This window comes from Sordaria macrospora, chromosome 6 (genome assembly GCF_033870435.1).
Source record: "Sordaria macrospora chromosome 6, complete sequence".
Lineage (NCBI taxonomy): Eukaryota > Fungi > Ascomycota > Sordariomycetes > Sordariales > Sordariaceae > Sordaria > Sordaria macrospora.
In genome coordinates, this window is record NC_089376.1 from 2,698,475 (window position 1) to 2,725,963 (window position 27,489).

At 52.9% G+C, this 27,489-nt stretch overlaps 10 protein-coding genes and 3 non-coding genes across 13 annotated transcripts; 7 read left to right on the forward strand and 6 right to left on the reverse strand.

Annotated features, from left to right (window-relative positions):
- The first annotated feature begins 425 nt into the window (after window positions 1–425).
- SMAC4_03564 (uncharacterized protein) lies at window positions 426–2,640 on the forward strand. Its single transcript, XM_066089973.1, has 6 exons — window positions 426–855; window positions 957–1,329; window positions 1,408–1,525; window positions 1,597–1,661; window positions 1,757–1,787; window positions 1,905–2,640. Exons 1-6 carry the CDS (start codon window positions 712–714, stop codon window positions 2,344–2,346), a joined length of 1,173 nt encoding a protein of 390 aa, XP_065947528.1. The 5' UTR covers window positions 426–711; the 3' UTR covers window positions 2,347–2,640.
- A 522-nt stretch (window positions 2,641–3,162) lies between these two features.
- Window positions 3,163–3,235, reverse strand: SMAC4_14003. The gene has a single exon. It is a non-coding gene; the product is annotated as a tRNA-Lys (tRNA).
- A 40-nt stretch (window positions 3,236–3,275) lies between these two features.
- On the reverse strand, window positions 3,276–4,305 carry SMAC4_03565 (uncharacterized protein). Its single transcript, XM_003351212.2, has 2 exons — window positions 3,964–4,305; window positions 3,276–3,868 (listed from the first exon to the last, which is right to left on the reverse strand). Exons 1-2 carry the CDS (start codon window positions 4,091–4,093, stop codon window positions 3,582–3,584), a joined length of 417 nt encoding a protein of 138 aa, XP_003351260.2. The 5' UTR covers window positions 4,094–4,305; the 3' UTR covers window positions 3,276–3,581.
- A 371-nt stretch (window positions 4,306–4,676) lies between these two features.
- SMAC4_14004 lies at window positions 4,677–4,748 on the reverse strand. The gene has a single exon. It is a non-coding gene; the product is annotated as a tRNA-Thr (tRNA).
- A 1,796-nt stretch (window positions 4,749–6,544) lies between these two features.
- SMAC4_03566 (uncharacterized protein) lies at window positions 6,545–7,561 on the forward strand (the record flags this gene model as incomplete). Its single annotated transcript, XM_003351213.1, has 2 exons — window positions 6,545–6,855; window positions 6,949–7,561. The coding sequence occupies 2 exons, from the start codon at window positions 6,545–6,547 to the stop codon at window positions 7,559–7,561; spliced, it is 924 nt and encodes a 307-aa protein (XP_003351261.1).
- Window positions 7,562–8,159: 598 nt separating this feature from the next.
- Window positions 8,160–9,840, forward strand: SMAC4_03567 (uncharacterized protein; the record flags this gene model as incomplete). The annotated part of the gene is made up of 3 exons (XM_003343882.2): window positions 8,160–8,741; window positions 8,831–9,190; window positions 9,260–9,840. Exons 1-3 carry the CDS (start codon window positions 8,228–8,230, stop codon window positions 9,838–9,840), a joined length of 1,455 nt encoding a protein of 484 aa, XP_003343930.1. The 5' UTR covers window positions 8,160–8,227.
- Window positions 9,841–9,919: 79 nt separating this feature from the next.
- Window positions 9,920–12,106, forward strand: SMAC4_03568 (uncharacterized protein; the record flags this gene model as incomplete). Its single annotated transcript, XM_003351215.2, has 2 exons — window positions 9,920–10,923; window positions 10,991–12,106. The coding sequence occupies exons 1-2, from the start codon at window positions 10,633–10,635 to the stop codon at window positions 12,104–12,106; spliced, it is 1,407 nt and encodes a 468-aa protein (XP_003351263.2). The 5' UTR covers window positions 9,920–10,632.
- Window positions 12,107–12,707: 601 nt separating this feature from the next.
- On the forward strand, window positions 12,708–15,974 carry SMAC4_03569 (uncharacterized protein). The gene is made up of 2 exons (XM_003343880.2): window positions 12,708–13,154; window positions 13,264–15,974. Exons 1-2 carry the CDS (start codon window positions 13,108–13,110, stop codon window positions 15,632–15,634), a joined length of 2,418 nt encoding a protein of 805 aa, XP_003343928.1. The 5' UTR covers window positions 12,708–13,107; the 3' UTR covers window positions 15,635–15,974.
- A 138-nt stretch (window positions 15,975–16,112) lies between these two features.
- On the reverse strand, window positions 16,113–17,958 carry SMAC4_03570 (uncharacterized protein; the record flags this gene model as incomplete). Its single annotated transcript, XM_003351217.2, has 2 exons — window positions 16,654–17,958; window positions 16,113–16,542 (listed from the first exon to the last, which is right to left on the reverse strand). Exons 1-2 carry the CDS (start codon window positions 16,980–16,982, stop codon window positions 16,113–16,115), a joined length of 759 nt encoding a protein of 252 aa, XP_003351265.1. The 5' UTR covers window positions 16,983–17,958.
- A 1,108-nt stretch (window positions 17,959–19,066) lies between these two features.
- SMAC4_14005 lies at window positions 19,067–19,148 on the forward strand. Its single transcript has one exon. It is a non-coding gene; the product is annotated as a tRNA-Ser (tRNA).
- A 209-nt stretch (window positions 19,149–19,357) lies between these two features.
- Window positions 19,358–21,008, reverse strand: SMAC4_03571 (uncharacterized protein). Its single transcript, XM_003351218.2, has 2 exons — window positions 20,873–21,008; window positions 19,358–20,774 (listed from the first exon to the last, which is right to left on the reverse strand). Exons 1-2 carry the CDS (start codon window positions 20,897–20,899, stop codon window positions 19,602–19,604), a joined length of 1,200 nt encoding a protein of 399 aa, XP_003351266.1. The 5' UTR covers window positions 20,900–21,008; the 3' UTR covers window positions 19,358–19,601.
- A 551-nt stretch (window positions 21,009–21,559) lies between these two features.
- SMAC4_03572 (uncharacterized protein) lies at window positions 21,560–23,378 on the forward strand (the record flags this gene model as incomplete). The annotated part of the gene is made up of 2 exons (XM_003351219.2): window positions 21,560–22,365; window positions 22,774–23,378. Exons 1-2 carry the CDS (start codon window positions 21,954–21,956, stop codon window positions 23,376–23,378), a joined length of 1,017 nt encoding a protein of 338 aa, XP_003351267.2. The 5' UTR covers window positions 21,560–21,953.
- A 605-nt stretch (window positions 23,379–23,983) lies between these two features.
- Window positions 23,984–26,928, reverse strand: SMAC4_03573 (uncharacterized protein). The gene is made up of 3 exons (XM_003351220.2): window positions 26,323–26,928; window positions 26,177–26,231; window positions 23,984–26,104 (listed from the first exon to the last, which is right to left on the reverse strand). Exons 1-3 carry the CDS (start codon window positions 26,532–26,534, stop codon window positions 24,497–24,499), a joined length of 1,875 nt encoding a protein of 624 aa, XP_003351268.2. The 5' UTR covers window positions 26,535–26,928; the 3' UTR covers window positions 23,984–24,496.
- Window positions 26,929–27,489: the final 561 nt, after the last annotated feature.

Sequence of the window (27,489 nt, forward strand, 5' to 3'; positions counted from 1 at the left end):
ACCACGGAGAGTTTCTAACCTTTGAACTTTGCTTCTTTCGCTGAAAAGGGGTTCTGACCTGGCCACTCAACGCCCATCCATTGTTGTGCAAGGAACCATGTCATTTTACGACAGGTCATTGCCGCTGGAGTCAACGTCCCCATGTTGACGAGGCATCGGGACGAGAATGCCATAACCGAGGGCGTGGCAGGCCTGCACGCCACCTGCATTTAGACTTGAAAAGAGTTCAAGTCCCAAGGGCTTGGGTCAAGGTGGTATCACAATATTTGCTTCCTGCAACTGACCCAGTACGAATTTTGTAACAGACATGTTGGCAAACGTTGCCAGATGTTCGAGAAGTTCCCAGCCTCTTGGCTCGGGTACCGCTTTTTTGTGCCCTTTGTGGTTTTTATTCGGCTCAAATGTCGAGAATTCCGGCATTTGGTGGCCGATTCCTACCTGTCTATCTGAGATTTGCTACAGGTCTCGTTACTCCAGAAGTTGATAATCCTGAACTCTGGAGGCGAATCATTTAGAATTGAAGTGTCGTTCTGCAGCATGCCATCCATCTTCATCTTCGATATCTATTTCTTCATCTGCTCTAATTTTGAAACCAGCCGTTGGCGGTAATGAGCTTTTCGGTGTAAACCGGTTTTTGTTCTCTCGAGTGTACTTATTTCCATCCTCACCACTAGGTACAGCCACTATTGGTCTTCCGACCACCAAGGCAAGATGGACGACAAAGGGCCGATGATGATTGCGGTGTGCTGGATATTTACGGTACTCGCCATTCTCTTCGTCGGCGCTCGTCTCTACGTCCGAGCTGTCGTGCACGACAGGCTCGCCGCCGATGATTACATCGTTGTATTCTCGTGTGTAGGTATACCACACACACTCACGCCCCCCGATTATCCCTCGAATGTTCACGACGCTTTGAAAAGCCGTCTTACTGACGTGACTTAACCATGTCCTCACAGTTCTGCGCCGTCCTTTCCAACATATTCGTAACGATATCCGTCTCCTGGGGTAATGGTCGACACTTTGCCGACCTCGACCTCGAGCAAAAGGAAAACACCATCAGGTGGATGATGGCGGCCTACTTTCCCGGAATCGAAACGCTTGGCTTCCCTAAGCTGGCTGTCATCGCCCTCCTGGTTCGACTACTCGCGCCTAGCCGGCTGCACACTATCATCCTGTGGTCCATGGGCACCATCTGCTGCCTGTCACTCACGGCCATGGTCATGACCCTGCTCTTGCAGTGCACGCCGACTCACGCGCTTTGGACTCTCAAATTGCCTCATAACTGTCTTGCTCCGAGTGTGTTGGAGGGGTTGGCTTATTGGGCTAGCAGTAAGTTGGTCATGTTTAGCTCAAAAAGCACCAACAGAGAAACCCATGGCTAACCACATCATTACCGAATCTACACAGCATGCTCCGCGTTTCTAGACTTCTACTTGGCCATCTACCCAGCTGTTGTACTGTGGAAGCTACAAATGCATACCAAAAAGAAGCTAGCTCTGTGCTGTGCTCTCGGTATGGGTCTTGTGTAGGTACATCTGGCGGTGTTTCTGCCTTACGCCTCGATCTATGTTGACTGACATGAAAACGTGCTGGTAGATCGGGCGCTGTCGGTATCATTAAGGCAACTGGCGTGTCGACTCTGTCCAGTCAAGATGTTAGCTGTAAGCTTTGCCCCAGTCCCAGGCACCCACTCCCAAAGGGAAAGAGTCTGTTCCTGCTCAACAAGATGAGAAACTAACAAGGCACCCGCCCGCAGACGATCTCTGCGATCCTTTATACTGGACCTCGTAAGTACCGTCTGTACCTGCCACCTGCCATCTATCTACTTGCCTACATATCTTACCTCTCCTGTTTCTTTCACCAAGAGAAAAATACCAGCTAACCATCTCTCCTCCCTCCCACAGAATCGAAGGCAACCTAATAATAATAGCCGCCTGCATTCCCCTACTCCAACCGCTCGTCGAAAAAGCCAAAGGCCGCAAAATTTGGCGATCCAAGGGTTACAAAACCGGCTCCAGCGACGACGCCACCGGCGGTCATTACGCCGACGGCACTACCGGGATGAGCAAAAGCAAGCGAAGTGGACCAGACGCCCTCGAGATGTCCAGGAACAGGAAGAAGGTCGATCAGTATGGGTTTACGATGCATGCCAAGGAGGAGAGCGAGGAGGATCTGAAGAAGGCGGATAGCAATAACGGCAACACAGAAGATGATATGGAGGGAGGAGGAAGGAGACATGACAATGATGGGAGGATCATGCAGACTATGTCTGTCACTGTTGCTTATGATCAGGTGGGAGAGGGAGGAGCGGGGACGACGGCTGCTACTAGGTGGGCTGCTGTTTAGACGGAAATATCGAAGCTAGAGAGCGGGGACTGCGTATGCATGGATTGTTATTGTGGATGGATAGGTTGACTCGAAGCTTGAATGCTTCTATGTGTTTTCTTCGTTTCCTTCTCTTTTTTTCTTCTTTTTTTTTGTTGCTCATTTTTTGGGGATTCGGTGTTCTGCCGGCGCGATATCCGACGCCATCCGCCGTTCAGTACGGCACAGCCATCAGAGGTCCGTCCGCATTTTTGAAGATCAAGACATTCGACCGCAAGGTCCAAAATCAAATTGCTTGCATTTCTCAGACCTCCCGCGTCAACACAATTGTTGTTCCCTCCAGTTGGTGTTTGGCCTCAGTGACAGAAGCAACCAAACACAAACTAACGCTGGGTGTTGTGTTAGCCCGGTACTCCTAAGGCAGAAGACAAAAAGCATCGTAAACGGTCCCAAACCTCCCAACAACATAATAGATGGCTGTGAATGAACTGAATAAGTATGAGGGAGAGCCAAAATGGTATGTACCAAGTAAGATTACGCTTTTTCTCGAGGATAAATCGGATGGATCAGGTATCAAAACACCTAGGAAGGTTGACCAGAGGTCTCCAGCTAACAGACAAACCAGCATTGAGCTCTGCAACAAAATCCACCAATGAAATCTGACTCGCCAAACCAAAAAGGCAAGTGGGTCTCCAAAGCGGAGCGCATGTGGGGTGGGGCCATGATGAGCGAAAAAAAATGAAAAAAAATGTTTGAGACAAAAATTCTCCGACGCACACGGGAAAAAAAGGGAAAAAAAAGGAAGATGTTGTTCTGAATCAGAAACATCGGGAATTGAGCCCGACGTGGGGGTCGAACCCACAACCTTGAGATTAAGAGTCTCACGCTCTACCGATTGAGCTAGCCGGGCGGTTGTTAACCGCCAATTGTTGAATGCTGGTGTGGGAGAATGTGGTTATGTAGGAGGAGGGTTTGGATTGAAGGTATGTACTGTGTTTGTTGTTCGTACGAGGTCGTGGACTACGATGACAAACAGCCAGCGGTACACTCCGTTATATCTTCATGAGCCCTTCGCATACCTACACTGCTTTTCTTTGTTTCTTTCTCCCTTTGCATCTCTTCCGCCCTTTGCACCCACATGCTCCTCCTCTCACCCCGTTTCGTTCCATCCTTCTAACGGGAGATGAAGTCATCACCAGGTGGACATCCCGAAGCCATATTTTCAAAAAGCCCCGAGCGCCCCAACCTCAACCCAACTAACAACTCTCAACCGCCGGCCCGGGCGGCGTATAACTCTTGGGCACAGGATAGTAGATATTGATCATGAGTCCCGGATCCGTCGCCTGATACGCGCCCGGAAACGAGACCTGGTTGCGCGGGCTGAAGCTTCCGCTACCTCCGCTAACCGAGATCTGGGCGCACGAAACGTAAAATTGGGCACCTCCGGCGGAGCTTGCGCTGTGCAGACCGACGTGCTCGGCTCGAAGGAGGTAGTCGCCATTTTGCAGGCATTGGGGGATTTTGACGCCGATGGATTTTTGACCTGTACGCGGGCACGTGGGGAGGAGGGCGTTCGTTAGATGATGATCTCAGGAGTCAGGGGACATGGAAAACAAAGAAGAGGAGGGAAATACATACCCTGCGAAGGCCAAGTCATGCTTCCCCCCAGAGTCGGATAATCCTGGTAGATCTTGCTCCAGACTTTCCCCTTCCCGTCCCACGTCGCAGCCGTCTGGCCGGTGGGCACTTTGGCGATGTAGAAGGCCATGGGTCCCGGGTGCGAGATGGACGCCTTGGCGTTGTAGTTGAGCGTCTGGCCCGCGGTCACGTTGAGGATGCTGGGAGCGCCTTTGCCGGCGTCGCGCTCATAGCACCGGATCGCGTCGGTACTGATGCTGGGGACGGGGCTGTTGCTTTGGAAGTTGGCCGTTGTTCGGACGTATTGCCAGTCGGCGGAGTTGGCGACGCTTGGAAAGGTGTCTGTGTTGTTCCATGTGTGTCAGTCGGGTGTTTGACTGGTATGGCGCATGCGCACTGCTCGCTCTTTCCCACAACTGCCCTCAATCATTCCTTCTTGTTCACCCTCCGATCACCAGTCTGGGGAAGGAAGGTGCGAGCGACCTCACGGTCTGGGTCGCGACAGCCAGGAAGGACCGCCCGCGGGATATGTGAATGGATAAAAAGTGAAAGATGGTGTATGATGAAAGAAGCAAGATGAGGGGACAAAAATGGAAATCGGGAACAAGAAAGGAATACGAGTCCCCCCTTCAAACCTCGGAACGCTCAAAGAAGAGAAGCAAAAAGAAGAGAAGCAAAAAGAAAAGAAGCAAAAAAATAAAAAGAAGGCATCTTGCCCACAGCCAGAATCGAACTGACGACCTCATCATTACTAGTGATGCGCTCTACCACTGAGCCATGCGGGCTTCCCATATTGAAAAAGAGACATATTACAAACTTATATACCTCAACGTCCCACTTGAGGGTTCCAGCGCAGCACCACCCGCACCTCCCGCCTTGAGGTTCTTGCCCTGGGCGGACTTGGAAATTGGGGAAGAGGAAGGAGAAAACAAAGGCATAGAGACCGGGAATTGATGGACTCACAATGGCCCTCAGCAATAGCTGCGACAAGCAATACGAGAGCAGTGCTCAGCTTCATTTTGCTCTGCTTCCCCCGTTTTTGGCGTTCTTTCGGGTATGGCCTTTTATCGTCGATCAGGGGTCAGAGGTCAATGACTCTGCGATTCAGGATTTGGTGGAAAGACGTCTGGCCAAGGTAGGTGGCCAAAGAACCCCAAAGGAAAGGTGATGTGGTTCATATATCTCTTCATCATTCGTCTCGTCCTATCATGACCAGACCAGATTAGATTGAAGAACGTCCTTCGGCACTTCTATGGTATGGCACGTGGTGATGTTGCCGCGCCAGCCATTCAGGCGGTTAAAGACAGCTATTAACAGGAACCGGGTAAAGTGCACCTTTACCACAAAAGCCCGGAAGGGAGCCAGTTGGGAGAATAGCTGGATATGGGGTGCATACGACGCCATGCGACTCCCCGAGATTAAATATGGTAAGTGGTGTATAGTGCTGGGCGTCACACATGATCTGGGGTAGATACCTATAAAGTAGGTCATATCCCTTGACTCGATCTTGGAAGAACGTGGAAGATGCCCCTGGGGACGTCAGCTCTCTCAGCATACCTCTACTCAAATCGAGCCAAGATTCACCGTGTGGGAGGTAATATGCAGAGCCTTGGCCTTTGTGCCCAACATGTATAATCACCAGAGGTGTGACTTGGTCGGCAATTGCGTGTACATACCTACCTAGTCTTCGTGGAGGAGACCCAGCTTGATACCCGTGGCCAAAGCTCTACCCGATGGTGATACAACCAGCCAGCAGCTTATCTCCAAAACAGTAGCAGAACTCAAGCAGGCAGTGGTCAAAAAATAAAACGCAGTTTCCCCGAAAAAGTTGGCGCTGCTTACAATGTTCCTGACGGAGAGCGGAAGAAGAGTACGTCGAGCCACAGCGGTCAACTCCAGGGCCGGTGACGAACAATGGTCGGAACTCGGAAGCCGAATCCCTGAAAAAGAAAATTTTCGAAAGAGATCCAAAAGAATGGGATTGTCCTTAACTGGCGGGAGTTGGACGACTTTCCCGGGAAGGCTCATGGTGCAGAAGCCGGAACTCGGAAGCAAGATCCCTAACAAGGAACTATCCGAAAGAAGACCCAGAAGAATGAGATTGTACTCAACTGACTCGATCGGATGTCCTTCCCCGTCCTTTGGGCGAGGATAACCCAGAAGAAGAACAAAGAACTTTCAGAAAACGGGAACTCGAACGAGTGGATCGGAAGTCTTCCGGGTCAAAGCCCAAAACAACAGCAACAAGTGCTCGTGAGCATATAGTGACAGTTAACAAAAAGATCTACCAGAGATCCAGATACGTTGTTCACATTCGAGTCCACGATGGACAAGACCTCCCGAGTCAGGTATATATATATATATATGGCCATCGGTCCCTAGAGGTACCTTCCATGTTGTCAGCTTCGAAACTCCATCCTCATCACCAAAGACTTTGGACCATATCATACTACTAAGACTTACCGGATACTCTCAAAAACAAGAAACACACGAAGGTAAACAACGCCGTCTCAGCTACCAGAACATTTCCCCAACCAAAAACCACACCCACTCACACAAACAAACACACCTCACACTCAATATGTGCCAGATAAACATCATCCACTTCTCCCACCCCGAAGCTCAAGCGGCCTCCAACCCCTCCAACCTCTCCTCCTCCTCCATCGTCGCCGCTCTCAACCTTCCCCCTACAAGGCTAACAACAGACGAATTCCTATCCAAAACCCAACCCCCACACAAATTCGCTATCTGCCCCACACACATCAACAACAAGAACAGCTGCTGCTGCGTAGCCTACAAACAAACGATGCCCTGCCTCCTCTGGAAGTTGCACTCCAGCGACGTCGCAGGCAACATAAATAGCGGTGTTAACGCGTCTGAATGTCCCAGCTTGTCAGTGACTCATGAACATCACCCTTTGAGTCTGCTTATTCCTCTCCAAGCCCCCCAAGCCCCCCAAGCTCCCGCAGCTCCTTCTAAAAAAAGTGAGTCCCTGACCCTGACCACGCCGCCGATCCCAGCCAGGGGCAGCCAAGAGAGTCTCTCCCAAGCCCGAACCTCCCTCCTTTCCACAGCCGACGAGATCCACAAGCAGAAATTGACACTGGACAGAACCATCGTCGAAGTCTCCGAGCTTATGGAACTTTTGTTTTTAGAACTTGCCGAGGCGTGCGCGACCACGTTCCAACCTCTTCGGCAGCAGCACCAACAGGAGCCGGCAGTGAAGCGGCACGCTTTCTTCGTGCGGGAGTTCGAAAGGCCGCTTAATCGGTGTGCTGAGTTGTGTAAGAAGATTAGGGAGGCGGATGAGAAGATCGGTGAGCTGTTCAAGACCTTTGTGCAAAAGAGGAAGGGGATGGGTGAGCTTGTTGTGGCTTTTGAGAGGAAGAATAAGGAGTGTAGTAGTACGGTTCAGGAGTTGGCTGGTTGTGATGTTTATCCTGTTGGAAAGGCGAGACAGGTGCTGAGGGAGCTATCGACGGCGAATGTAGCGGAGGTTTGTGAGGGGAGTGTTAGAAGGGGGAGGGAGTTGAGGGAGGAGATGGTGAGATTGTTGGAGGGGGTAGAAAGGTTTATGCAACCTGTTCAGAGGCTTTAGACTAACTCTAGAGGGGTTTGGAAGATGAAGAGGAAGAGGTTGATAGAGCATGGTTAGAATATGGTTAGAATATGGCTGGACTGAATGACATGAGCATCTAGACATACTACATATAGACTAGAGCATAATGCAAAGAGTCAAGACAAAAAAAAAAGTGCAAGTAATCGACCAAGTGACTGGTGGCTCGTGACCACGACGTGCCTGATAGAGTAAAGCAAAGCATTACGATCAAAACATGGTGTAATGCGAAGTGAAAACCCGAACCAAAGAACTTACATACTGTAACAAACTGAGGTAAGCAACTGGCTTGCGAACTGTCTTCACGACCAAGTTTGGTACACTACCAAACAAGGACCATCGGGGCGCGCGCGTCTGGTGCCAAGCATAAAACAATGTGTTATCCCGCTCGTCGTGGTACCAGGGAATTGATCGTCCTGGTATTCAATCGTGACAGACGGAAAAACTACTTCCCATTACAGAAATACCTGGTGGCTGTCTGGCGTCGCATCGGCCGGTTAAAGCACCGAAGTTCCTCGATCGGGCGGGTGCACATGGGTGGTGTCCGATTCCGAACCTCGGATATCTCCATGTAAATAGCGAGGAATCCCCCAAACCTTCTAGGTTCCTTTATGTAGAAGCCATGAATCCCTAAAAATCTGGACGACCATGAAGACAACAGCCTTCTCAGTCCTCTGCCTAACCACAGCAGCAGTTCTTCCCGGCTCCAGCGCAGTCACCTTCACCGTTCCCAATAAAGTCGGAACCGGCAGCTACGCCTACGCCCCCCTTGACCCCTCGCCCATCGGCATCTCCTTCGAATTCTTCGCTTTTCCCTCTTACTTCACCAACGTGACCGCCACCCAGCAATGTCTAGCGAACTGGAAGTCCCTGACGGGCGTCTGGCCGCCCATCCGCATCGGCGGAACGACGCAAGACCGAGCGCAATATGACTCCAAGACGTCCGCCTACGTCGTATACTCGGTGGCGGACGCCAAGGACGCACCCTCCGTGTTGACGTTTGGCCCGAAATTCATGACGCTGGCGGGGACGTACGGAGGGAGTGTGGTGGTGGGGCTGAATAGGGGAAAGAATAATATCGATAATACGATCGCTGCGGCCAAGGTTGCTGTGGCCGAGGTGAAGAATTTGCTGGCGATTGAGCTGGGGAATGAACCTGAATGTGAGAGAAACTGAACGCTATGGATGTTGGATACCTCTATGTTGAAAGGCGTTTGCTGACAAAGGGTCTTGTCTTCTTTGTCTAACTAGACTGGGTCAAAGACGGACAACCGATTACATCCGGAGTCAACTGGACTCCGGCCACGGACGCCGCATCGCAGAATAACTGGAACATTCGCGTCGGCAGCGCGGTTGGTAGGAACAACATCATTCAGGCGGGGAATTGGAATGATGCACCGCCCAAATGGGGAGCTGCGCAGCTGATAGCCACCGAGAACGCAACGGTGAAGCAATATACTCGGCACTACGCCCACCATAACTACCCCGGTGGAAGCATTCAGAGTCTCATGACGCATTCGACCATCTCGAAGAACCTCAACATATTTGACGCCGACATAGCTGCGGCTCGCGGGGTCGGGAAGGAGTACGTCTTTGGCGAGACGAACTCGGGTATGTAGCACGCACCCTTTTCCCTAGAGAAAGCTTTGGCTAGTTAACTGATGATGATTGTTCTTCCAGTATCCGGCGGCGGAGCAGCCGGAGTCTCTCCAACATTTGGGGCAGGTTTATGGACCATGGACTACGCCCTCCGCGCTACTTATAGCAACATGTCGAGGACGTACTTCCATCACGGAACCGTCGGCAACTGCCAGTATTGCTTCTGGGGCCGATACAGCATGGGTGCTCCGTACTACGGGGCGTACGCAGCGGTAGCATTGATGGCCGGCGCGAGCCACCTGACGGCTTTGGATAGCGGTTCGACCAACTATGCGGCCTATGCCACGTTCGGTTCGAAGGGGCTCCCACTAAGAGTGCTTTTGTACAACTCTGACTATTACGCCGGCAGCGGGACAAGAACCACCCAGTCGTTTACCTTGACTGGCTTGACCTCTTCGACGGTAAGGGCGAAAAGGTTGACGGGAGTGAGCGCGACGTCCAGAGTGGATCAAGGAAGTCCTCCGTCGTTTGGAGGGCAGCAGTTTGGTGATGGATCTTGTGCCATAAGCGGGACCGAGACGTTTGAGACGACATCCGTTTCTGGTGGACAGGCTACCTTTTCAGTCAAGGCAACCGAAGCACTTTTGGTGTATCTGCAGTGATGTGGAGTTGGACCGCACCGACAATCCCGAGGGCGAACAATGCGAGGTGAAAGGGTGCTAGTCATAGAGATTGGGAATAAAGGTTGTAGAATCGTTGATGTTGACGATGAGAGTGGTGGACTGATGACGCCATCGTGAACGCGGCATGGAGGGTTGAATCATGATGGAGGGACACTTGAATAGATGTAGTGTCTAAGATCCGGGCTGAAGATACCAAAAATGAAAACAAATACCCACACTACAGGGCATGCTGATCCTCATAAGATCGAGCTGTGGTCAAGGTCAATCGGTGTTCGAACGCTTGCCCAGAAGTGCGTTGCATCGTTGGTTGAGCTTGGATGAAAAGTAGACATCATCCCAGTTTCTTCGCCGATCAACCAGCGATTCCCTAGCTACCGGGTCGCTTCCCGGAAAATCATGGCGGTTCGCGTGACTAGTTCCCGCGTTTACTCCGTGTCATTCTCACCGCTTGGTCGTAGCTGAGTTGAGCTGAGTCAGTCCATACCTACATAGGTGGGAGCTTGAATCTCAAGCTTGAGGCGAGAAAGAAGGGAAAAACAACGACAGGCTGAAACTTATGAACGGATGACTATGGTACGTGGCCGCTGGGACAGAAGCGGTCATCACGCAGAACAGACTCAGCATCGTTGAATAAGAAGCACTCCCGAGGGATTGGACGGCTTTGTAAGAACGCCTTGCATTCCCAACTTCGTGGAATCCTGCTTGATAAGCTCAGCCGGCATTGCATTGCCATGATCGTCGATCATATCCATAAAGCTTGGCCGAACCTACATGAACAGTGGCATGAGAAGGTGGAGTAGGAAACGCAGTCATCCATTCGCACTCCTGTCCTGTCTTGTGCATATAGGAGATGGTGCTCCTTCTTTGTTACTTCTTGGAATCGTCAACTTCACTTTGTTGCTCTCATCCCTCATCATGAGGTGTCTCTCGTATTGGGCAACTATTGCCCTGCAGTTGTTCTGCCACCTTGGTCCAGCTACGGCCGTGGCCGTTCCTCGCCAGAAGAACTACACCGGCGGAAATGGGGGGATAATAGCGCCCAAGGTTTTTATAATTAGCATGGTGAGTGGCAAGAAGAAGAACAACGGCCCAACATGTTGGATGGCGTGCTAACTTGCGCCTGCTCCAGTTTGAGCCGGAATCGGAAGCATGGAAGACGAGCATGGTGGAATCGGGAACCGGAAACTTGAACGACAGCAAGATCGACATGCCCGGGTTGTCCATGCTGTACCCTCAGGTACTGTGCACGGCGGATCACTCTGTATGCCAATTGACAGCCGGAGAGGGGGAGATCAACGCGGCAGCGAGTGCCATGGCGCTGGTGCTCTCGGATAAGTTCAATCTCACCCAGACGTACTTTGCCGTCGGGGGCATTGCTGGTGTCAACCCCAAGTATTCGACACTCGGCGGTGTTGCGCTCTCACGCTATGTCATCCAGGTCACTCTGCAGTACGAGCTAGATGCCCGCGAGAAGCCCGACAACTTTAGCACTGGATACTTTGCTTACGGCACCGAGGGACCGAGCGAATACCCTGCCAGCATCTATGGCACCGAGGTGTTTGAAGTCAACGATGCGTTGAGAGACGCAGCTTATGGGTTTGCGCAAAAGGCGGAGCTGTCCGATTCACCGGCAGTGGCCGAGTACCGAGCCAAGTACAGGGAGGCCGGCGCCGAGTATGCTGCTGCGACTGAACTGCCGACTGTTGTCAAATGCGACACAGCTACCAGCGATGTGTACTACACGGGAACTCTGCTGAGCGAGGCTTTTGAGGCGGTCTCGCAAGTGTGGACCAACGGGACGGGCGAGTATTGCATGTCGGCACAGGAAGACAACGCCGTCCTTGAGGTGCTCGTCCGCGGCGCCATCCAAGGCCTCGTCGACTTCTCCCGCGTGCTTGTGATTCGAACCGGATCAGACTTTGACAGGCCCCCGCCCAACGTCACGGCATACCAGCACCTGCTGGAGGACCAGAACGGCTTCTCAACTGCGGTGGCCAACCTAGGCAAGGCGGGGGCCGAGATTGTTCGAGGGATTCTACAGGGCTGGGAGCAGACGTTCCAAACGGGAATCAAGCCAACCAACTATATTGGCGATATATTTGGCAGCTTGGGAGGACAGCCTGACTTTGGACCGGGGAGCCAGGCCAATGGCACTGGATATGCGGCCGCACCAGTTCAGAGGAGGGCGGCGCAGATGAGGACGAGGGGATATCGTGGCGCTTCTGTTGTGCGACGGCGCATCTGACGATCTGCTTCCAAGAGACGCAAAAGACGGGAAGATCGAGGGTGTTTGTCGAGGTCGTGGTGGTACGGCTGGACAAGACGGCATCAGGATACCACCGGGCCCCCGCCGAGCCTTATCATGACTTTATCCGCATCGGAACCAGACATTGCTGGAACGGTAGAGGTAAGTAGATATTGCACCAGCAGGGTTAAGAGACGGGCCATTTGCCGGCAGCGCAGTAGGGGATATACATAGTCCCACTTAAATAGAGGAATATGTAGATGCAATTAAATGCTGAAGACTTTAAAAAAAAAAAAAGAAGGAAAGTTGTTTGAGATGCTGTGTCGCGATGGTGTTGAAGTTTGGGGAGAGATGGAACTGAATGCGACAATGCAAATTGCAAAGTCCGAGAGAGAAGGAAATTGTTAACGAAGTTCAGTTGTTAAGGCAGTGCCAGTTCTCAAACGTCATGTCACACAAGTAAGTCCCGGATGCTCTTCTTTTAACAGGCGCACTGGCCCCCTCTAACCCGTTAGGGGTTGATGACCACAGCATCTAACGCCACTTCCCGTTCCGTCACCGGGTCTTGCTGGGTGCAACGCACCTGTTCAAAGTCAAATTGCCCGCTAAAAAGCTAGTTGCAGACAAGCTTCCTCAGGGGATTCATGGGCACTCAAAGGACAAGGGCCCGCCCCCGCCGTCAAACTCTCCCGTTCCCAAGGGAATTTCCACTTCTTTGACACATCCATCTCCCATCAAGGTTCACAAATTCCCATCCTCGCGATTCAGTTTCAAGCAACAAAAGACGGAAGCTTCCCACAGCTCCAATCCCGCAACAAGAACCAGCAACCACAAACAGCGACAAAGACACAAAGAAAGAAAAGACATTCTCAACCATCTACGGCCCCGACACGGCGATTTAAAGCCCATCAACAGAATGGGCTTCTCCGTCTCGAGCTCCAAGTCCTGAGGACCGCACCACCATCACCCAGAGAGAGCTTAGCAAGTCAGCAGCAGCAGTCATGTCACTCATCCCATACCACCCCCGCGAAGGGCGGGAAATTGTCCTGTACGTCATGTCATGTCACCCCTCCTCTTACCCGGCCACTCCCGGCAAGCAAAATTGGAAAAAAAAAAAAGAGTCAAAGCCGCTGACTTTCCTTCTTGCGCCCCTACAGCCGCCATCGCAATGCCATTGTCGTCCGCGATCCCCTCACCCAGCGCCTCGAGATCCGCGGTCTCCAGCTTCACGAATGTCCCACTTGTCACCAACCCCTACGAACGTCTTCTCCCGAGAGCCATGTCGATGATGACTCGGACCGTCGCGAATCCTATGTCGACCCCGACTACTTTCGCATGTTGCGCGACGGCCACAATGGTCAGGGTCCCTCGAACCCACGCCCGCCCTCGAGCCCTATCCGCCGCTTGGTCCGTCCTGTTCCCGCCATAGACGATCGTGGGAACGAAGTTGGTGTACAGAATGCCGAATTCGTCAGTAGCGAGCCTGTGCCTCCCGAGACCACTCGCATTAAGAAAGAGGCGTTTGCCCCAAACTATTTCGAAACCTTTTTCCACGAGGAGCGTACCCTCGGCCGCGGTGGCAAGGGCGTCGTTATGCTTGTGCGCCATGAGATTGATGGTTGCAACCTAGGTCACTTTGCTTGCAAGCGTGTGCCCGTTGGCGATGACCATGCCTGGCTGGGCAAGGTGCTTGTCGAAGTCGAGTTGCTCGCCAAACTGTCGCATCCAAACCTGGTCTCGTACCGCTTCTCGTGGGTTGAGGATGTCAAGATCAACAAGTTCGGCCCCAAAGTCGCATGTGCCTTCATTCTCCAGCAGTACTGTAACGGCGGTGATCTGCAGAACTATGTCATTGGCGACTTGCTCAAGGAGCCAACCATAGAGGAGATCAAGGCCCAAAGACGCCGTCGATCCAAGGGGTTCATAGAACGACCTAGTTTGTCACAGCGGCAGTTACCCTTCAAGGAGATCTTCTCGCTGTTCAAGGATATCACTTCCGGTCTTGCCTATCTCCACGCCGCCAACTACATTCACAGGGATCTTAAACCCAGCAACTGCCTTCTACATCGCGAGGGTGGCCGTACCAGCTGCCTCATCAGTGATTTCGGAGAGGTCCAACCCGAAAACGCTGTGCGAATGTCAACCGGGTCGACTGGCACCATTTCCTATTGTGCTCCCGAGGTGTTGATCAAGGATGCCAGCGGTAAGTATGGGAACTTTACCACCAAATCCGATATTTTCTCGCTCGGGATGATCCTCTACTTCATGTGTTTCGGGAGGTTGCCATACGCCAATGCCAATTCGCTCCATGAGGAGCTGGAGGATATTGATCTGCTGCGTACTGAGATCACGGACTGGAAAGGTTTCGAGGATGAACGACGCGAGCGCCCTGACCTCCCCGCCAGGCTCTATCAGCTGCTTAAGCGGCTTCTTGCTATTAACCCAGCCGAGCGTCCGAGTGCCAATGAGGTTTTGAGTGTCATGAAGAATGAGTCAAGTCTAGACGGGGTGGGAAGTCCATCTACAGGTTCTATCCCTTCGATTGGCCTAGCTGGGCGGAGGATACAAGACCTAGATTCCCCCATGCCTCCCAGCACGCCTGTGCCAGGTCAGTCACCCGTCCCGTCCTCCCCGGATGCGCCTTCACTGACTACTCCTCCGCCAGCAGACCACAGACATGCCAAAGTGTCTTCATCTCCAGACGAGGATCTTCCTTTGTCAGTCGACGGTTACACGCCAGTATCTGATACCCACCAAAATGGTGCATCCGATCATCGTCCCCACCACACGCGTACGCAGTCCCAATCGTTGACGCTGTCACGCAGCCGTGACCATGTACCCTCGTCGCCCGAGCCTCAAAGCCCCAGGTTTGGACTCGGGCCAGTCTCTCGGAACGGCAGCGTCGTCCCTCCGCAGCCTTCTCCGCCAGCCATTACAACCCCCTTGCTCATGCCCCCGCCCAGCACCCGGCTTGAGCAGATGAAGCACCGCGCAGTGCTAACACAATATCACGCTGGGAGGTGGCTGGCGGCAAATGGGCTTTCCTTTGAAGTGCTGCTCAGGCTTGCCTTTTTGGGAATCAAGATCTTCTCACTGTCGTGGACCTGTTGGCCATATGCTTCCAATCTTGGTGTTCTGACGTCAGTTTTTGCCCTGGCGATCCTGGACCTACTGAACCCGGCTGGGAACCCGGAACCAAGAAGAGAGAGCAATGCCATGCTTGGGGTCTCTCCCGGGAGTAGGCGAGCAAGCAGCAATGAGCAAGCAAACGACCAGAGAAACCAGTTGGACGGCCATGATGGGCACCTGGTCAGGGTCACTTCTGACATTGTTCCTGCCTACAACAATGAGCAGTACTATTGGGCGGGAACGATTGTAGGTTGGAAGACAAGCGTTTCCCTGTTGTTATTGCACTTTGCGGTTCTGTGGGCCACAAAATACATGGGCTTGCTCTGTGCCGTACAGGCCGGGCATGGTAGATGGTCCCACTGGCCGCCTCCTGATATGTCACACGATGAGATTGTTTGATGACCATGGTACATGTTACTTATTTTTAGGTTCTTTTTACAACATGGCAAGCAAGAATCCGGCGTCTAGGGAAAAAGGTCACATGGCATGGGGCGGGTTCGTACTCCGAGAGGGAAAAGACAGTATACTAGGAGTTCAAGCGCCCAAGCGCAAGATGTCGAACTCATCATCGGGAAGCAGATACCAGTTATTGCGGATTACAGTAAGGTGTTTAGGTCTGGGTGGGTGTTCCTGCAGTCACCTTTGCTTTTCAAATTGGTATGTACTCCAAACGAGAAATTATATACAGCCTCCAATACTGTTCACAACATGTGCACAGCATTTTGAGACCCGCTGGTATTCTGAAGGAATTGAAACACAAAAATCAACATCATGCTGCCATCAACGTCCCCCGATATGTACAACTCCTCGCCTCCCCTCTTGATGACACCACACTAATTTCTCCAACGACCAGTCTTCCCTCCCTCTTAACCAGAAATCAGCAACCAGAAGTCTTAACAGCCGAAGCAACACAAGCGGTCCCGCTAGGTCCGCTTCCAATCTTGGTCGGTTCCTTGCTATTATTGCTGGTGCCCTGGTAAATCCAGCAGATGCTCGAATCCTTGAGGCACGAGTTCTTGATGGTAGTCGTATCGCCATAGTTGGCGTTCACACCGGCCACCACCTTGGCGCCCTCGACGCGGACGTTGGTAAAAGTCGACGAGCGCGCGTGCTGCGTCGCGCAGTTGCCGCACGACCGGTACAGCTTGCCGATGTCGGTGGCGTAGAAGTTCTTGACGGCCACGGTACCCCCGCCGTTGTGCTGGAACACCTTGTCTTCGGCGCCGCGCGCGCCGCCGCCGTTGACGTACGAGGTCCCCGAGGATTGCTTGAATGTGGCGGCGTCTTCGCAGACGTTGGTCCACCAGCTGTTTTCCCCCGTCCATCATTATTAGCTAATGCTCGTTCGTTGATAAAGGCACAAAAAGGGATGACCAAGAAGGGAAACGAACAAGAAAAAAAGAAAGAAGAAAACATACACATTATTCAAAGTACACTTCCCCAAACAATGCACGCCCTCCCCGTTATTCGGGCCAATCACCACATTGCTCAGCGTCGCGCCGTCCTCCAGGATGAACACGGCATCAGCATCACCGCCTTCGGACTGGTCGTTGCAGGTGGAAGGAGACCGGTCCCATTGGTACATGCCGCCGTCCAAGCTGCCGCCTGCGGCGACGGTCTTGACGGCCGCGAGGTTGGTGGTGCCGGAGGGCTTGGGGAAGGTGGTTTGGAGGTTTGTGTTAGTTGTGGCTGCAGAGGCGATGGAGGCCACGGCGAGGAGGGAGAGGGTCTTCATGTTGAGGGACATTGTGGTGGTTGGTAGCTGGTGGTTGACTGGTTGACTGGTGTGTTGGAAGGTAAGGAAGGTCGTGTAAGTCTGAAGGTAAACTCTTCTTCAAGATAAGATGTCGATGATGAGCTTGACTGATTCAATATCGACGACTGGATGGGATGGTCGCGTCATGTCGTCCCCTTTTAATAACGAACGGTCCCTAGTTCCAGTCCAACTACCCACTACCCACACCTACACTATCTAACTAAGTCCGTATTACTCTTCCCATTCCCAATCCCAGCCCATGTCGAAGATTATTTTGTATCGTCAAGTGTAGTTTCGGTCGGTAAGGAGGTATGTTTGACGTCGTACACTAAACGGCCTCCGTGGCATTCTCCGTCCGTCCAGTCCTTCCTCCGATATCCCCATTTCCATGATCCACACAAAATAGACTAGAATTAGTTCGTCCGCTCGTTTTTCGGCGGTTTCATGCCTCCTTCCACCAATCCCAGAAAGGCCATGATCGATCGGGGTTTTGGGGTTTTGAGGCTTCGGAGAGGGGTGGGTTCTCTTCGAAACATGGCCCTGTCTGGTCTATCTGGACATATGTCGTAGGTTGTATCCTGGTATCCCCTTTCTCCCCCGGTCCTCGGGCATCAGGTAACTGTAAAGGGAAAGAGTAGCCTACTTTTACTCCGATAGATGTATTCGAGTATTGTACACGTCTAGAGTTGCCCCCGGGCGCTATAGTTCCGTCACTTGTCAGGGTTAGAAGATACCCATGTACCTCTTGATTCCGTCAGTCATGAGAAGGGGGCCTTCGACGGACCTCGACTGCCAATGTTCCAGGTTAGTCCCGGTCTACATACGCTCCATCCCATCTCTGTCTCTGCGCTTCCGCTGCATCAAGACATCAACGGAGTGACTAGTTGCGATCATCCCAAAAGGGCAAGGCTAAAGCAACCAGATCTTGTCAAGAGTGCACATGAGACGAGACGCATGCACCCCGGATTCTCTACATTGCGAGTTTTAGTCTCAACTCAATATTGGGTTTTACGTATTGTGGGATTATGTATGTGTTGACTGACCACAGCACCATCTATCCATCCGCATTGTTCCCGGGGAGAAGATGGTTTTTACAACCCCAAGTTCTTACGTTGTGGAAAGCGGTTCTCATGAGTGTTTTTTTGGGGGGTTTCCCCGGCTCTCAAAGCTCCTCTTGATGCTGTCATGGGTACCGGCAGTTGCCATGCACTTTCATTTCGCGGTTCGCTCGCAGTTCTTTTCGCGTGTTCGTAAGTCCTGGTGTTCGCAGCATCGAAACGAGACAGTAGCAGTAATTGCAACGTCTTGGCAGCGAGCCCGCACCGGGTTGGTGGGATTTCTTCTTTTTAAAAGGTGGTGATACTCTGGAACAGCAGCCCCTGGTCAAAAAGTTCAAGGGGGGCATGGCATGGATTCATGGATTCCAGGGAATGTTGAAAAAAGCTAAGCTCCTCCGGGGTACGGTTTTACAGTTCACGGCATGTGGGAGGGAAGCAGGGAGGGCAGAAAGATCAACCAAGATCTCCGAGGTATTGCGGTGCAACGCAATGCCTTCCCTTCCAGGTTTCGGGGTTACGTGGTTCTGGGTTCACAGGGGCAATCGGGGGAAGAACGGCGGAACAACACTGAAACCGTAACGAGATGAATGCCGGAAGAACTTCGGTAGGTAGGCACGATCAATTATTGCAGACGATATTCCCCACGGGGCATGTTCGGTGTGTTCGATGGAACATGGAAAATTAGAACATTGAAGGAATATTCGAAAGAACCGGCACAGTGGAACGAAACTCTTGAGTGGTGGATTAGAGACAGAGGTACCTTCCCAGCCACGACGAGGATGGAGAGGAGAAACCTTTGTGCTTCAGTTCAATTCTACTTCCCTCTTTCAAAAGGCTTTAGATGCATCATCCAGACATTCCCGTTTCCCAACCTTTTTTCTTAGTTCTTCCGTCCCGACCCAATCTCACCAGTCCTGTCTTCCTCTTCTTCAAGCGATCCCAAGGCGCCGCGCGCTGCTGGTGCACCCGACTTCAAGAGTGGATTCTCCGCTCTAATATTCAACAACAACGACCAATGGCGTGGTGGCAGAGTGGTCTAATGCGCAAGACTAGAAATCTTGTTCCTTCGGGAGCGTCTGTTCAAATCAGGCCCACGTCGCACGATGATCACCAAAGAATTCTTTTTTTCCCTCTTTTTCTTTTTGACATATCTTTTGTTGCTTCGTCTCTCATTTTCCCCGTTGCTGTTTTCTTTGTTCTTTTTTGCTTTTCTGTTGATCTGGTAATTGGTGTCGGCCAATCGTTAAAAAGAAGGACCATTGACGGTGAAGTTTTAGAACTTGACCACTTGAAAATATGTCGGACCTCTGTTACTCCATAAAATTCATTCTAGTGAGTACAGGTACACATGAACCGTCTAACAATGACATTTCCCTTCCTAATATCGTAACATCATTTATACACAAGAAGTGGGACAGAGGTTGTCCACCATCTATAGAGTCGAATATCTCCCAAAGTTGCAGCCAAAACCTAACCTCCGGGTCATAACACGAAACACGGGCAACCAGGCCGTGTCATGTCCTTTCTTCTCTCCGGATAACCTCCACCTTTTTTAGCCCGACCCAAAAATATCCTCATCTGTATTAATCCTATCCACAAACCTCTTCCTCCCCGAACGGTCCTGAACGTGCGGGCCATGAGAAGCCCCCATGTGCACCTCCTTCCAAAACCCATCATGATCGTGATCGTGATCGTGGTCGTGGCCATGATCATAGTCATGCTCATGCTCATGCTCATTCCCCTCACCATCCTGCCCATGATAACGACGCACCTCTTCATCTCCCATGCCCATGGTCATACCCGAGTCCACACGCTGCGGCGGCGCAAAGCTGCCATCGCGACTCTCCAACCTCTCCCTCCGTATACTAAACCTTCCATCCACCCTCGCCACCGCAAAGATCCAAGTCATCAACAGCTCCAACAGATAATCCGACAAGTACAGCGCAGCACGATGATGCCACCACGCCGGCCTCTCCACCGGCCTCCTCCTATACGCCACGCCGCACTCGTACCCGACGTCCAGCGTCATGAGCAGAGCCGAGATGAGCACCAGGCCCAGCCGGGCCTTGTACCGGCGTTTTTCTTCCTGCGAGCTGGCAATCTTGCCCGTGTCGCGGAACGCGTGGCCGACAACCGCGAAGAGGACGGGGCTGAACGCCAGAACCGTCAAGATGGTGAAAGCGGCGAGCTGCACCGCGCGCCCTTGCTGCGCCAAGGAGCCCGTGTGCACGTGGTAGCTGTCGACGAGGCTGGTGATGACCATGACCAGACAGGCCAGGGTGGCGAACATGAGGAAGCGGCAGATGCGCAGCGGGGCCGGGTGCGAGCCGAAGAGGGCGTAGTCGCGGTTCAGGCGGCGGACCATGAGGAAGTTGAGGATGTAGATGAGCGTGTTACCCGCGGTCGTGAAGGCGCGGGCCGGCACGGCGACGACCTTCTCGGAGATGTGCGGGTCCGTGACCGAGGCGGCCCAGATGATGCGCATAATGAGCGACAGGATGCGCAGCATCGAGAAGACGACGAACATGATGGCAAAGAAGTGTCGCTGGGCCGGGAGCCGACGCCGGTCGATGGCGAAATAGGTGTAGAGGTGCCAGGCGGCCGCGATGGCGAAGAGGAGGATGAAGACGGACGAGATGGGGATGTCGACGCCTTCCGAGGGAATGCCGCCTAAAATGGCCCATTCACTGCCATTGGGAACGGACTTGGGGCGGGCGACTTCATCCTGAGTGGGGAGTAAGAAGAGGTTAGTTTTGGGCCTTTGGACCTGGAAGAAAGGGGAGATCGGGGGCAAAACAAAACATCAAAGAGAGGAATGCTTACAGGTAGAGTGCCATCTTGTAGAGACATCACATTTGTTAGTCAATTGTTCAATTTGTTTCGTCAAGTGTTTGAATGGATCAATATAGCATCGATAATGGTAGGAGGAGTGTTGCTTGGCCGTCCGTGTAAGTTCTTCGCATTTCTTGGCAAAAAGAACGACAACCTCTCAGCATTTAAATAAACGAGCCACAGAACCCCCGATGATTTTAATCAGCAAAACTGAGTCGTCCGAAACTTTCTCGCTGGGCTCACGTCATATTGTTCGAATCAACAAGATGTCAAGAGAGCTTGGCCCCTTGGCTTTTCCACCGGGATCTCCTTGGCTGACACGTTTGGTGGAGTGACGTTCATGTAAGTCAGGTTCCACAAAAAGAGAGGTCAAGGCGAATGGAAAGATCATAGAAACCGTGGGGAGGTTCGATGAAAGGCTGTAGAACTGGGTGAGAGTCAGTTCCGGCACAAGAGAAGAGAAGAGGTGAGACAGGACGACGATGAGTATCCATTCCATCGGCGACCACATCACGGAATGATGCGCGAATGGAAGCATTCCAGAAACCATATGCTGTTGATCGAAGACTGTAGGTTGTTCTGTGGAAGAGTCAGGTCGGGCATAAAGAGTATGGGATGAAACAAGATGATGACCAGTGTCCAGTCCGTCGGTGACTGCATCACGGAACAACGCGGGAAGTTGCCGAACAAAGCCCGTGATGTGTGCGTGGATCGTCACAGGTCAAAGAAGGCCGTTTGATGCTGCCGGAAGACATTCAAGAGAGAAGATGCCAGGAACGGAAAGAGGGCCGCTGAAGAGGTCTCAAGAAAGATATAGAAGTGTCGCAGGTATGTGGGAGACTTACATCTCATGTAGGTGAAGATACCAGGCCAGACAGCTTGGCAGACACTGGAACGTGAACGGAGTTCAGGTACGGACTGGACTATTGTCTGGGTTCAACTTAAAAGCACTCTGAGCCTAGAACGATTTGAAGGGGCTATAGTGTGTTCCAATTAGCATTTTGCTCTATGCCTCGCCGGCTGGCTTACCGTAAAACTACTCCGCGAGAATATCAGGCCCCGTTACAGTACGATGTGTGCCGCTCGCTCAGAGAGTCCTGCCAAAATCCAGGTGGAGATAATCACCGCAGACGAAACTGTCAAGGGCAACATAGAGGACCCTAAGTACTACTCATCAGGGCGATTCTTTCCAGTACAGATCAATACGGAGATCGGATCAAAGAAAGCCGACCAGATATTGCGTGTCATCAACAAGCTCGGGCATGGAACCTACAGCACCGTCTGGCTGGTCGAGGACACGAAGCCTCCCGCAAATGCTCCTTCAAGATGGAAAGCCATCAAGATGCATAGCCGAGGGACTGCCGACAACGACCTTCGCGTTTTGAAGGAGTTCAAGCGTGCGGGTATCACCCCCGAAAAAGCGCTAACTGAGTATCAGGTCGCCATTCCGTACGAACAGTTCCCCATCAGGGGAGGAAAAGACGGTAAGGCGACTTATACCTGCTCCGTGCTGCCTTTGCTGGGCCCCAGGGTGGACAATAAGGGGATTCTCCATCTTTGCGACGAGGGTTTGTGCTCGCAGTACGGGAGCGATTACGCCAGCCGGTTTGCCTGTCGACAGATCGCAGAGGCTCTCCAGAAGCTGCATAAGATGGGAATCGCCCATGGGGACTTTCGGCCGGCAAATATCCTGTTTGACTTACCTCACCTGGATAAACTTAGTCAAGGCGAAATCTTGCAAGTTTATGGCCAGCCGAAAGCAGTTGAGCTGAAGAATCCCACGGCAATGAAAGAGCCACATCACATCGTCTTTCCGGCAACGTGTGACGTCGAGGCACTCTGGGAGACTCTGGCTCGAAAAAACTTAGACGTGGGCCTCGTAGGACAACCAGGCCTCCAGGCTCCTCGCGCGACCGTAATCGACATGGGCGCAGCCTGGCACCACTCTTGGGACCTGGTACACAAGACGCTGATTCCCGTCAGTTATAAGGCGCCAGAGTGCATCATACACCAGTACGGATGCACGAGCATGGAAAGTGACATATGGGCGCTGGGCTGCTCCATGGTCAAGATATACATGGGGCGTACTGCCTTCCGAGACAACACCTGGAATTCGGTCCTCAGACGCCCCGATACCGACGTGCTGGCCGAGATGGAATTCTTCCTTGGCCCTATCCCCGCACCATATCGAAATGCGTGGAAGCAGCTGCATAAAGGGAAAAATACCGTGTTTCCGTCTAATCCGGCGCATGTTGGATTCCTTAGGTACAAGGAGCTAAGGGACTGGAGGAAAGAGCATAGGCGAGACGGGGCATGGAGCCCGCTCCATCTGGAGGTGATGGGGAGCGGATTGCCGAAGGAGAAGGTGGACATGTTTCTGGATCTCTTGGAAAGTATCTTCAAGTGGTTCCCTGAACAAAGGATGACACTTGAAGAGATCTTGAGGCATCCTTTTCTGCAAGTGTCTGGTGCGGGCCCAGAGCAAGTCTCGAGATGATATGGCCGGAATAGGCGTGCTCTGTAGTTGGTCATATCATCAGCCCATTAGTCGACGTCGGAATAAAAGAGTGTTTGGAGACCAAGCGGACGCGAAGCTTTTGAAGCCATCATCAGACAGTGGATGCTGAGTCTGGTCCCCGTGAATTGAAGCCCGGGAGGACGGAAGCCAGTGTGGTAGATTTTCGGTTAAGCGATCGGCCTGATGAAGAGGCAGAGGAAGGGGGATCGGAACTTGAGAAAGGGTTTGCCAATTTTCCATCAATTTCCCAAATGACACAATCTGTTGGTAAGTGACAACTTCCTCTTGGAGATAGAAAGAGAGCCTCACAATAGGAAAGAGAGGACGGGAGGGAGTTGGTTCGTGACAAGCGCAAGAGCGGCACGGCACGGCACGGCTCGCCGTGAGACCCGACCGAGGGATGCCCTTGCCTGATGTCCGCTGTGGTTAGAAACTGCAGGCCCGTGCACCTCCACTGAATGATGTGCAGCGCTAGGGCATTTTAGGGCAGGTGCTACCCGGACTGGACCTGGGGCTGTGTAGTTTTCCCGCCGGTCATTTTGTTTCAACGTTCCTTCGGCGACCACATTCCGGCCGACCTTGTGAATTGGTAATGCATTTGTAACCAAACGAGTCTACGAATCATAAAGTGTGTCCATCAAGGTATGAAGTTCGTTAAAGAAAGCTTCAGGGCTGTTCTAGTTCCATCTGTAACGTTTCAACGAAGTGATATTGAACCGTCTCGCACGTTACATAAGCCCTGAGCCGTCCCGTCCCCACATTTCACTGTTCCTTACAGAAGTTGGATGCAGGATGCAGCACCTCTCCGACTCCCCGACAAACCACCTAACGACAGACAACATCAGCGGCAACATATAAAGAAGCAAGCAACAACCTTGTAGTCTCTCTTTCGCAGGTCCCAACTCCTTTAACTCCCCTGTTCCTTGTATGAAAGGAACACAAAAAAATGAACAAAAGCATCTCCAGCCCATCCATCGACCGGCCACGCCCATAACATCAAAAGCCGAGACCTTTTCGGACATGGGCGCGCTCAACGCAACATCTCAGCGTTTTCGTCGTCAGCGTGTTGGCGGCCAAAGGACGAGGCTGGAAGGTCATCAACAAGGAAGCGGATAAGGCACCACCCTACCCATCGACCCAGCCGATCGCTTCGCATACGCCAGGTGTTTCTCCCCCGACACCACCGCCCACCAGCCATTCTGCAACGGACTGCTCTCCCTCGCCAACTTCAGCGACTCCTCGAGCACCTCGATCGCTTTCGGGTCTCCCTGCTGCCTCAGCGCCTCGCCCTTGGCCCTCAAGTAACACAGCCGCATCCGCCAGTCGGCCGCGCCCGACAGGCTATCGAGCGTGCTCTCAAAGATCTTGAGATTCTCCAGCGCGGACGTGATGTCGTTCATGCCCAGCTCGCAATGAATGACCCTGACCAGCGAGTCCAGCCTGCCGTACGTGTCTTCCGGGTGCGCCTTCTCCTCCAGCGCGGCGGCCGCGACCATGTACTGCTTCGCCGCAGCTAGGTCGCCCTGCGCGTAGAGAGCCGAGTACAGCCCCCTTGCGGCCGCCAGCGTCTGCGGGTGTTCCTCGCCCAGCCGCTCGGCTAAGCCGTTAACGGCCCAGCGGAGGCTGGTGACCACCAGATCCGACAGCACCTCGGGGCTGCGCAGGAGGGAGTCGCAGACGGCGTACAGCGGATGCGACTGCCCGTGGAGCTGGCCGACCTCGTGCCGGATGTAGCTGAGGAGGTAGTGCAGGGCTAGCGCCTTGCCGTCCTGCCAGAAGCGGCAGCAGACCTGAAAGATGCACGTCAACAGCAGCGGGTTCGGGTCCGGAGTGAGGATGGGCCGGATCTGGTCGAGCGTGTCGTTGTAGAGCGTCACGATGCTGTCGCGCTTGTCGTTCCACTGAGGTAGCGAGAGCTGGGCCGACACGGAGAGGGCGAGCTCGTAGAATCGTCGCAGGTTCCAGTGCGGCGGCTGCTGCACCACGTCCGACTCGTCTACCTGCGAGTGCACGAAGCGTACGTAAAAGTCCCGCGTGCCGGTCACCACAGTCTGCACCGAGAGGAGGTGGCCCGGTGGCGTGAGAGGGTGTAGGTCGGTGAGTTTGCGCTTGCGGCGCCAGTTGTCGGGACTGCTCTCGGGCGAGTCGTCGTCCTCATTCTTCACAACTGGTGGTTTCCGCCGCTGCTGCTGTCGTAGGAGCAGTATTTCTGGAGGTGAGCTCGGTCGTCGTGATTTGATTGGCTTGACACTTGTAGGGCTGGCCAGCTCGGTATTGGGTGGTGATATCGGTGCTGCTAGGGCTGGGGGTGTCGCGATATTGACAGGCGTGCCGATAGGTGTCCCGACAGGCTGGTTTGGCGCAGCGGGAGGATCCCGGTGGATCGCCACGAGTTCGGCTGCAGCCGCAACTGGGTCGCGGGGGATGACCTCGAGCGGCTGTGGGGGGTCCAGACCGGGCGGACTTGGAGAGCTGGGACGACTGCTCACAGGCGTGTAGCACTCGATTTCATCCGGCATATTGGACAGGTCAATATCTTCCCCGCCCCCCGGGGAGGAAGCTTTTTGGTGGCCATGATGCTTGCGATGCCAGTATCGGTCGAGCTCAGCTTGTGATATCTCTCTGCCTCTGACGCGGAAGGCCGACTTTTTGCCCTGAGCAGCTCTCTGAGCAGCCTTGGTCGACATGAATCTCATGTCACTCTCCTAGGAAACGAAAAACATCGGGTAAGCAAAGCTGGGACCATGATGCTTGTACCGACCGGAACCTTGTCTTACCTTGTTGTTCTTTTCGAGGCCCCATTGTTGGAGTCTGATCTTGTACTGGTGTATGCTTCAACGGGATAACCGAAAAGTCAGACTACGCCAGTCATTGCAAACCGTGGTTCAGGGTGTGTAAGGGGAAACTTGGGATCTCCACTCACGTCGCGCGAAACCCATGTTTCTGGATCATGACCTCCCTTACATCTCGGAGCTTTCTCTTCTCGGACAAGTACAGATGCGTGATGGTTTTCTTCCACATCTCCCACTCCTCCTTGGAGTGGATGGCCCCCGAGCTAATCATGGCGCAGGCATTCGGATCCGGTAACCGACGTGCCAGGTCCGGCGAACTTGAAGCCGCAGCAGGCCAAGACATGAATTAGCAGTCGTCAAAGGGGCACCAATCTCCTGGGTTGAAACAAAAGTTGTCTGCTTCCCGCTTGTGCTTCCAGAAGGCCGGAGGCGTGCAATGGCACGATTTGTGAATGCTTTGTAAGAGATTCGGAAGGCTCCTTTGAGACGTCTTGGAAATGCCACTTGCTCGATTCGGAATGGGCCCAGAGCGGTACAACAGAAAGAAGGATGGGTGGGCCGGCGTTTAAGGGTCCGTCCGTCTGTCAAGCTTTCTCTGGGCGGCTTGTTGCTGATGACTCCCACGTTTGTATCATTCGGGTGCGATCCATAGGTGACGAAAAAGGGCTGGCCGTAATGGCATGTAGACAGATACGGAGAACAAGAATACTGGTCGAGGCAGGGTCTGAGGATTCGGGGCGACTTATGTCTGATGCAGACCACTTTTGTCTATGCAATAATACGGAATAGCGTTGCTCCGTTCGCTAAAGTATTCCCTAAATGTCCATGTGCGGCACAGTCCTATACCGGGGGGATGATGTATTGATCACCAAGGTTAACCGCTCTGTCGATAGGAGAGCTGTCCCGTGGATCGAGGTGGAGAGGTGTACTTTATTTTGCTGTTCTGTGTCTGGTATTTGCCATCCATGCCTTGGGTTCGATATGAGTGTAGTTGATGCCCATGAATTCAAGAATTCATACTCTCTAGGTCTGTTACAATCACAATCGAGCCGTTGGTTCCCCATCGTTGGAGGTAGGACCTATTTGGGGGCCAACCCCCACGGTTCCGTGCCCAGGAAAGGTAGTGTAGGCTACCGTAAACGTACCCGGTCTCCGGCGAGAAGAATCAAGAATTCTGTGCTGAGATTGGACCGCTGACTTTGAAGCCGTCGATTTTAACCGTTGGTTTGGGGCTCCATGGCCACTAAGAGTGACTCAAAGAGACCCTAACCCTCAATCGACAACTGCCGGCAGACCGA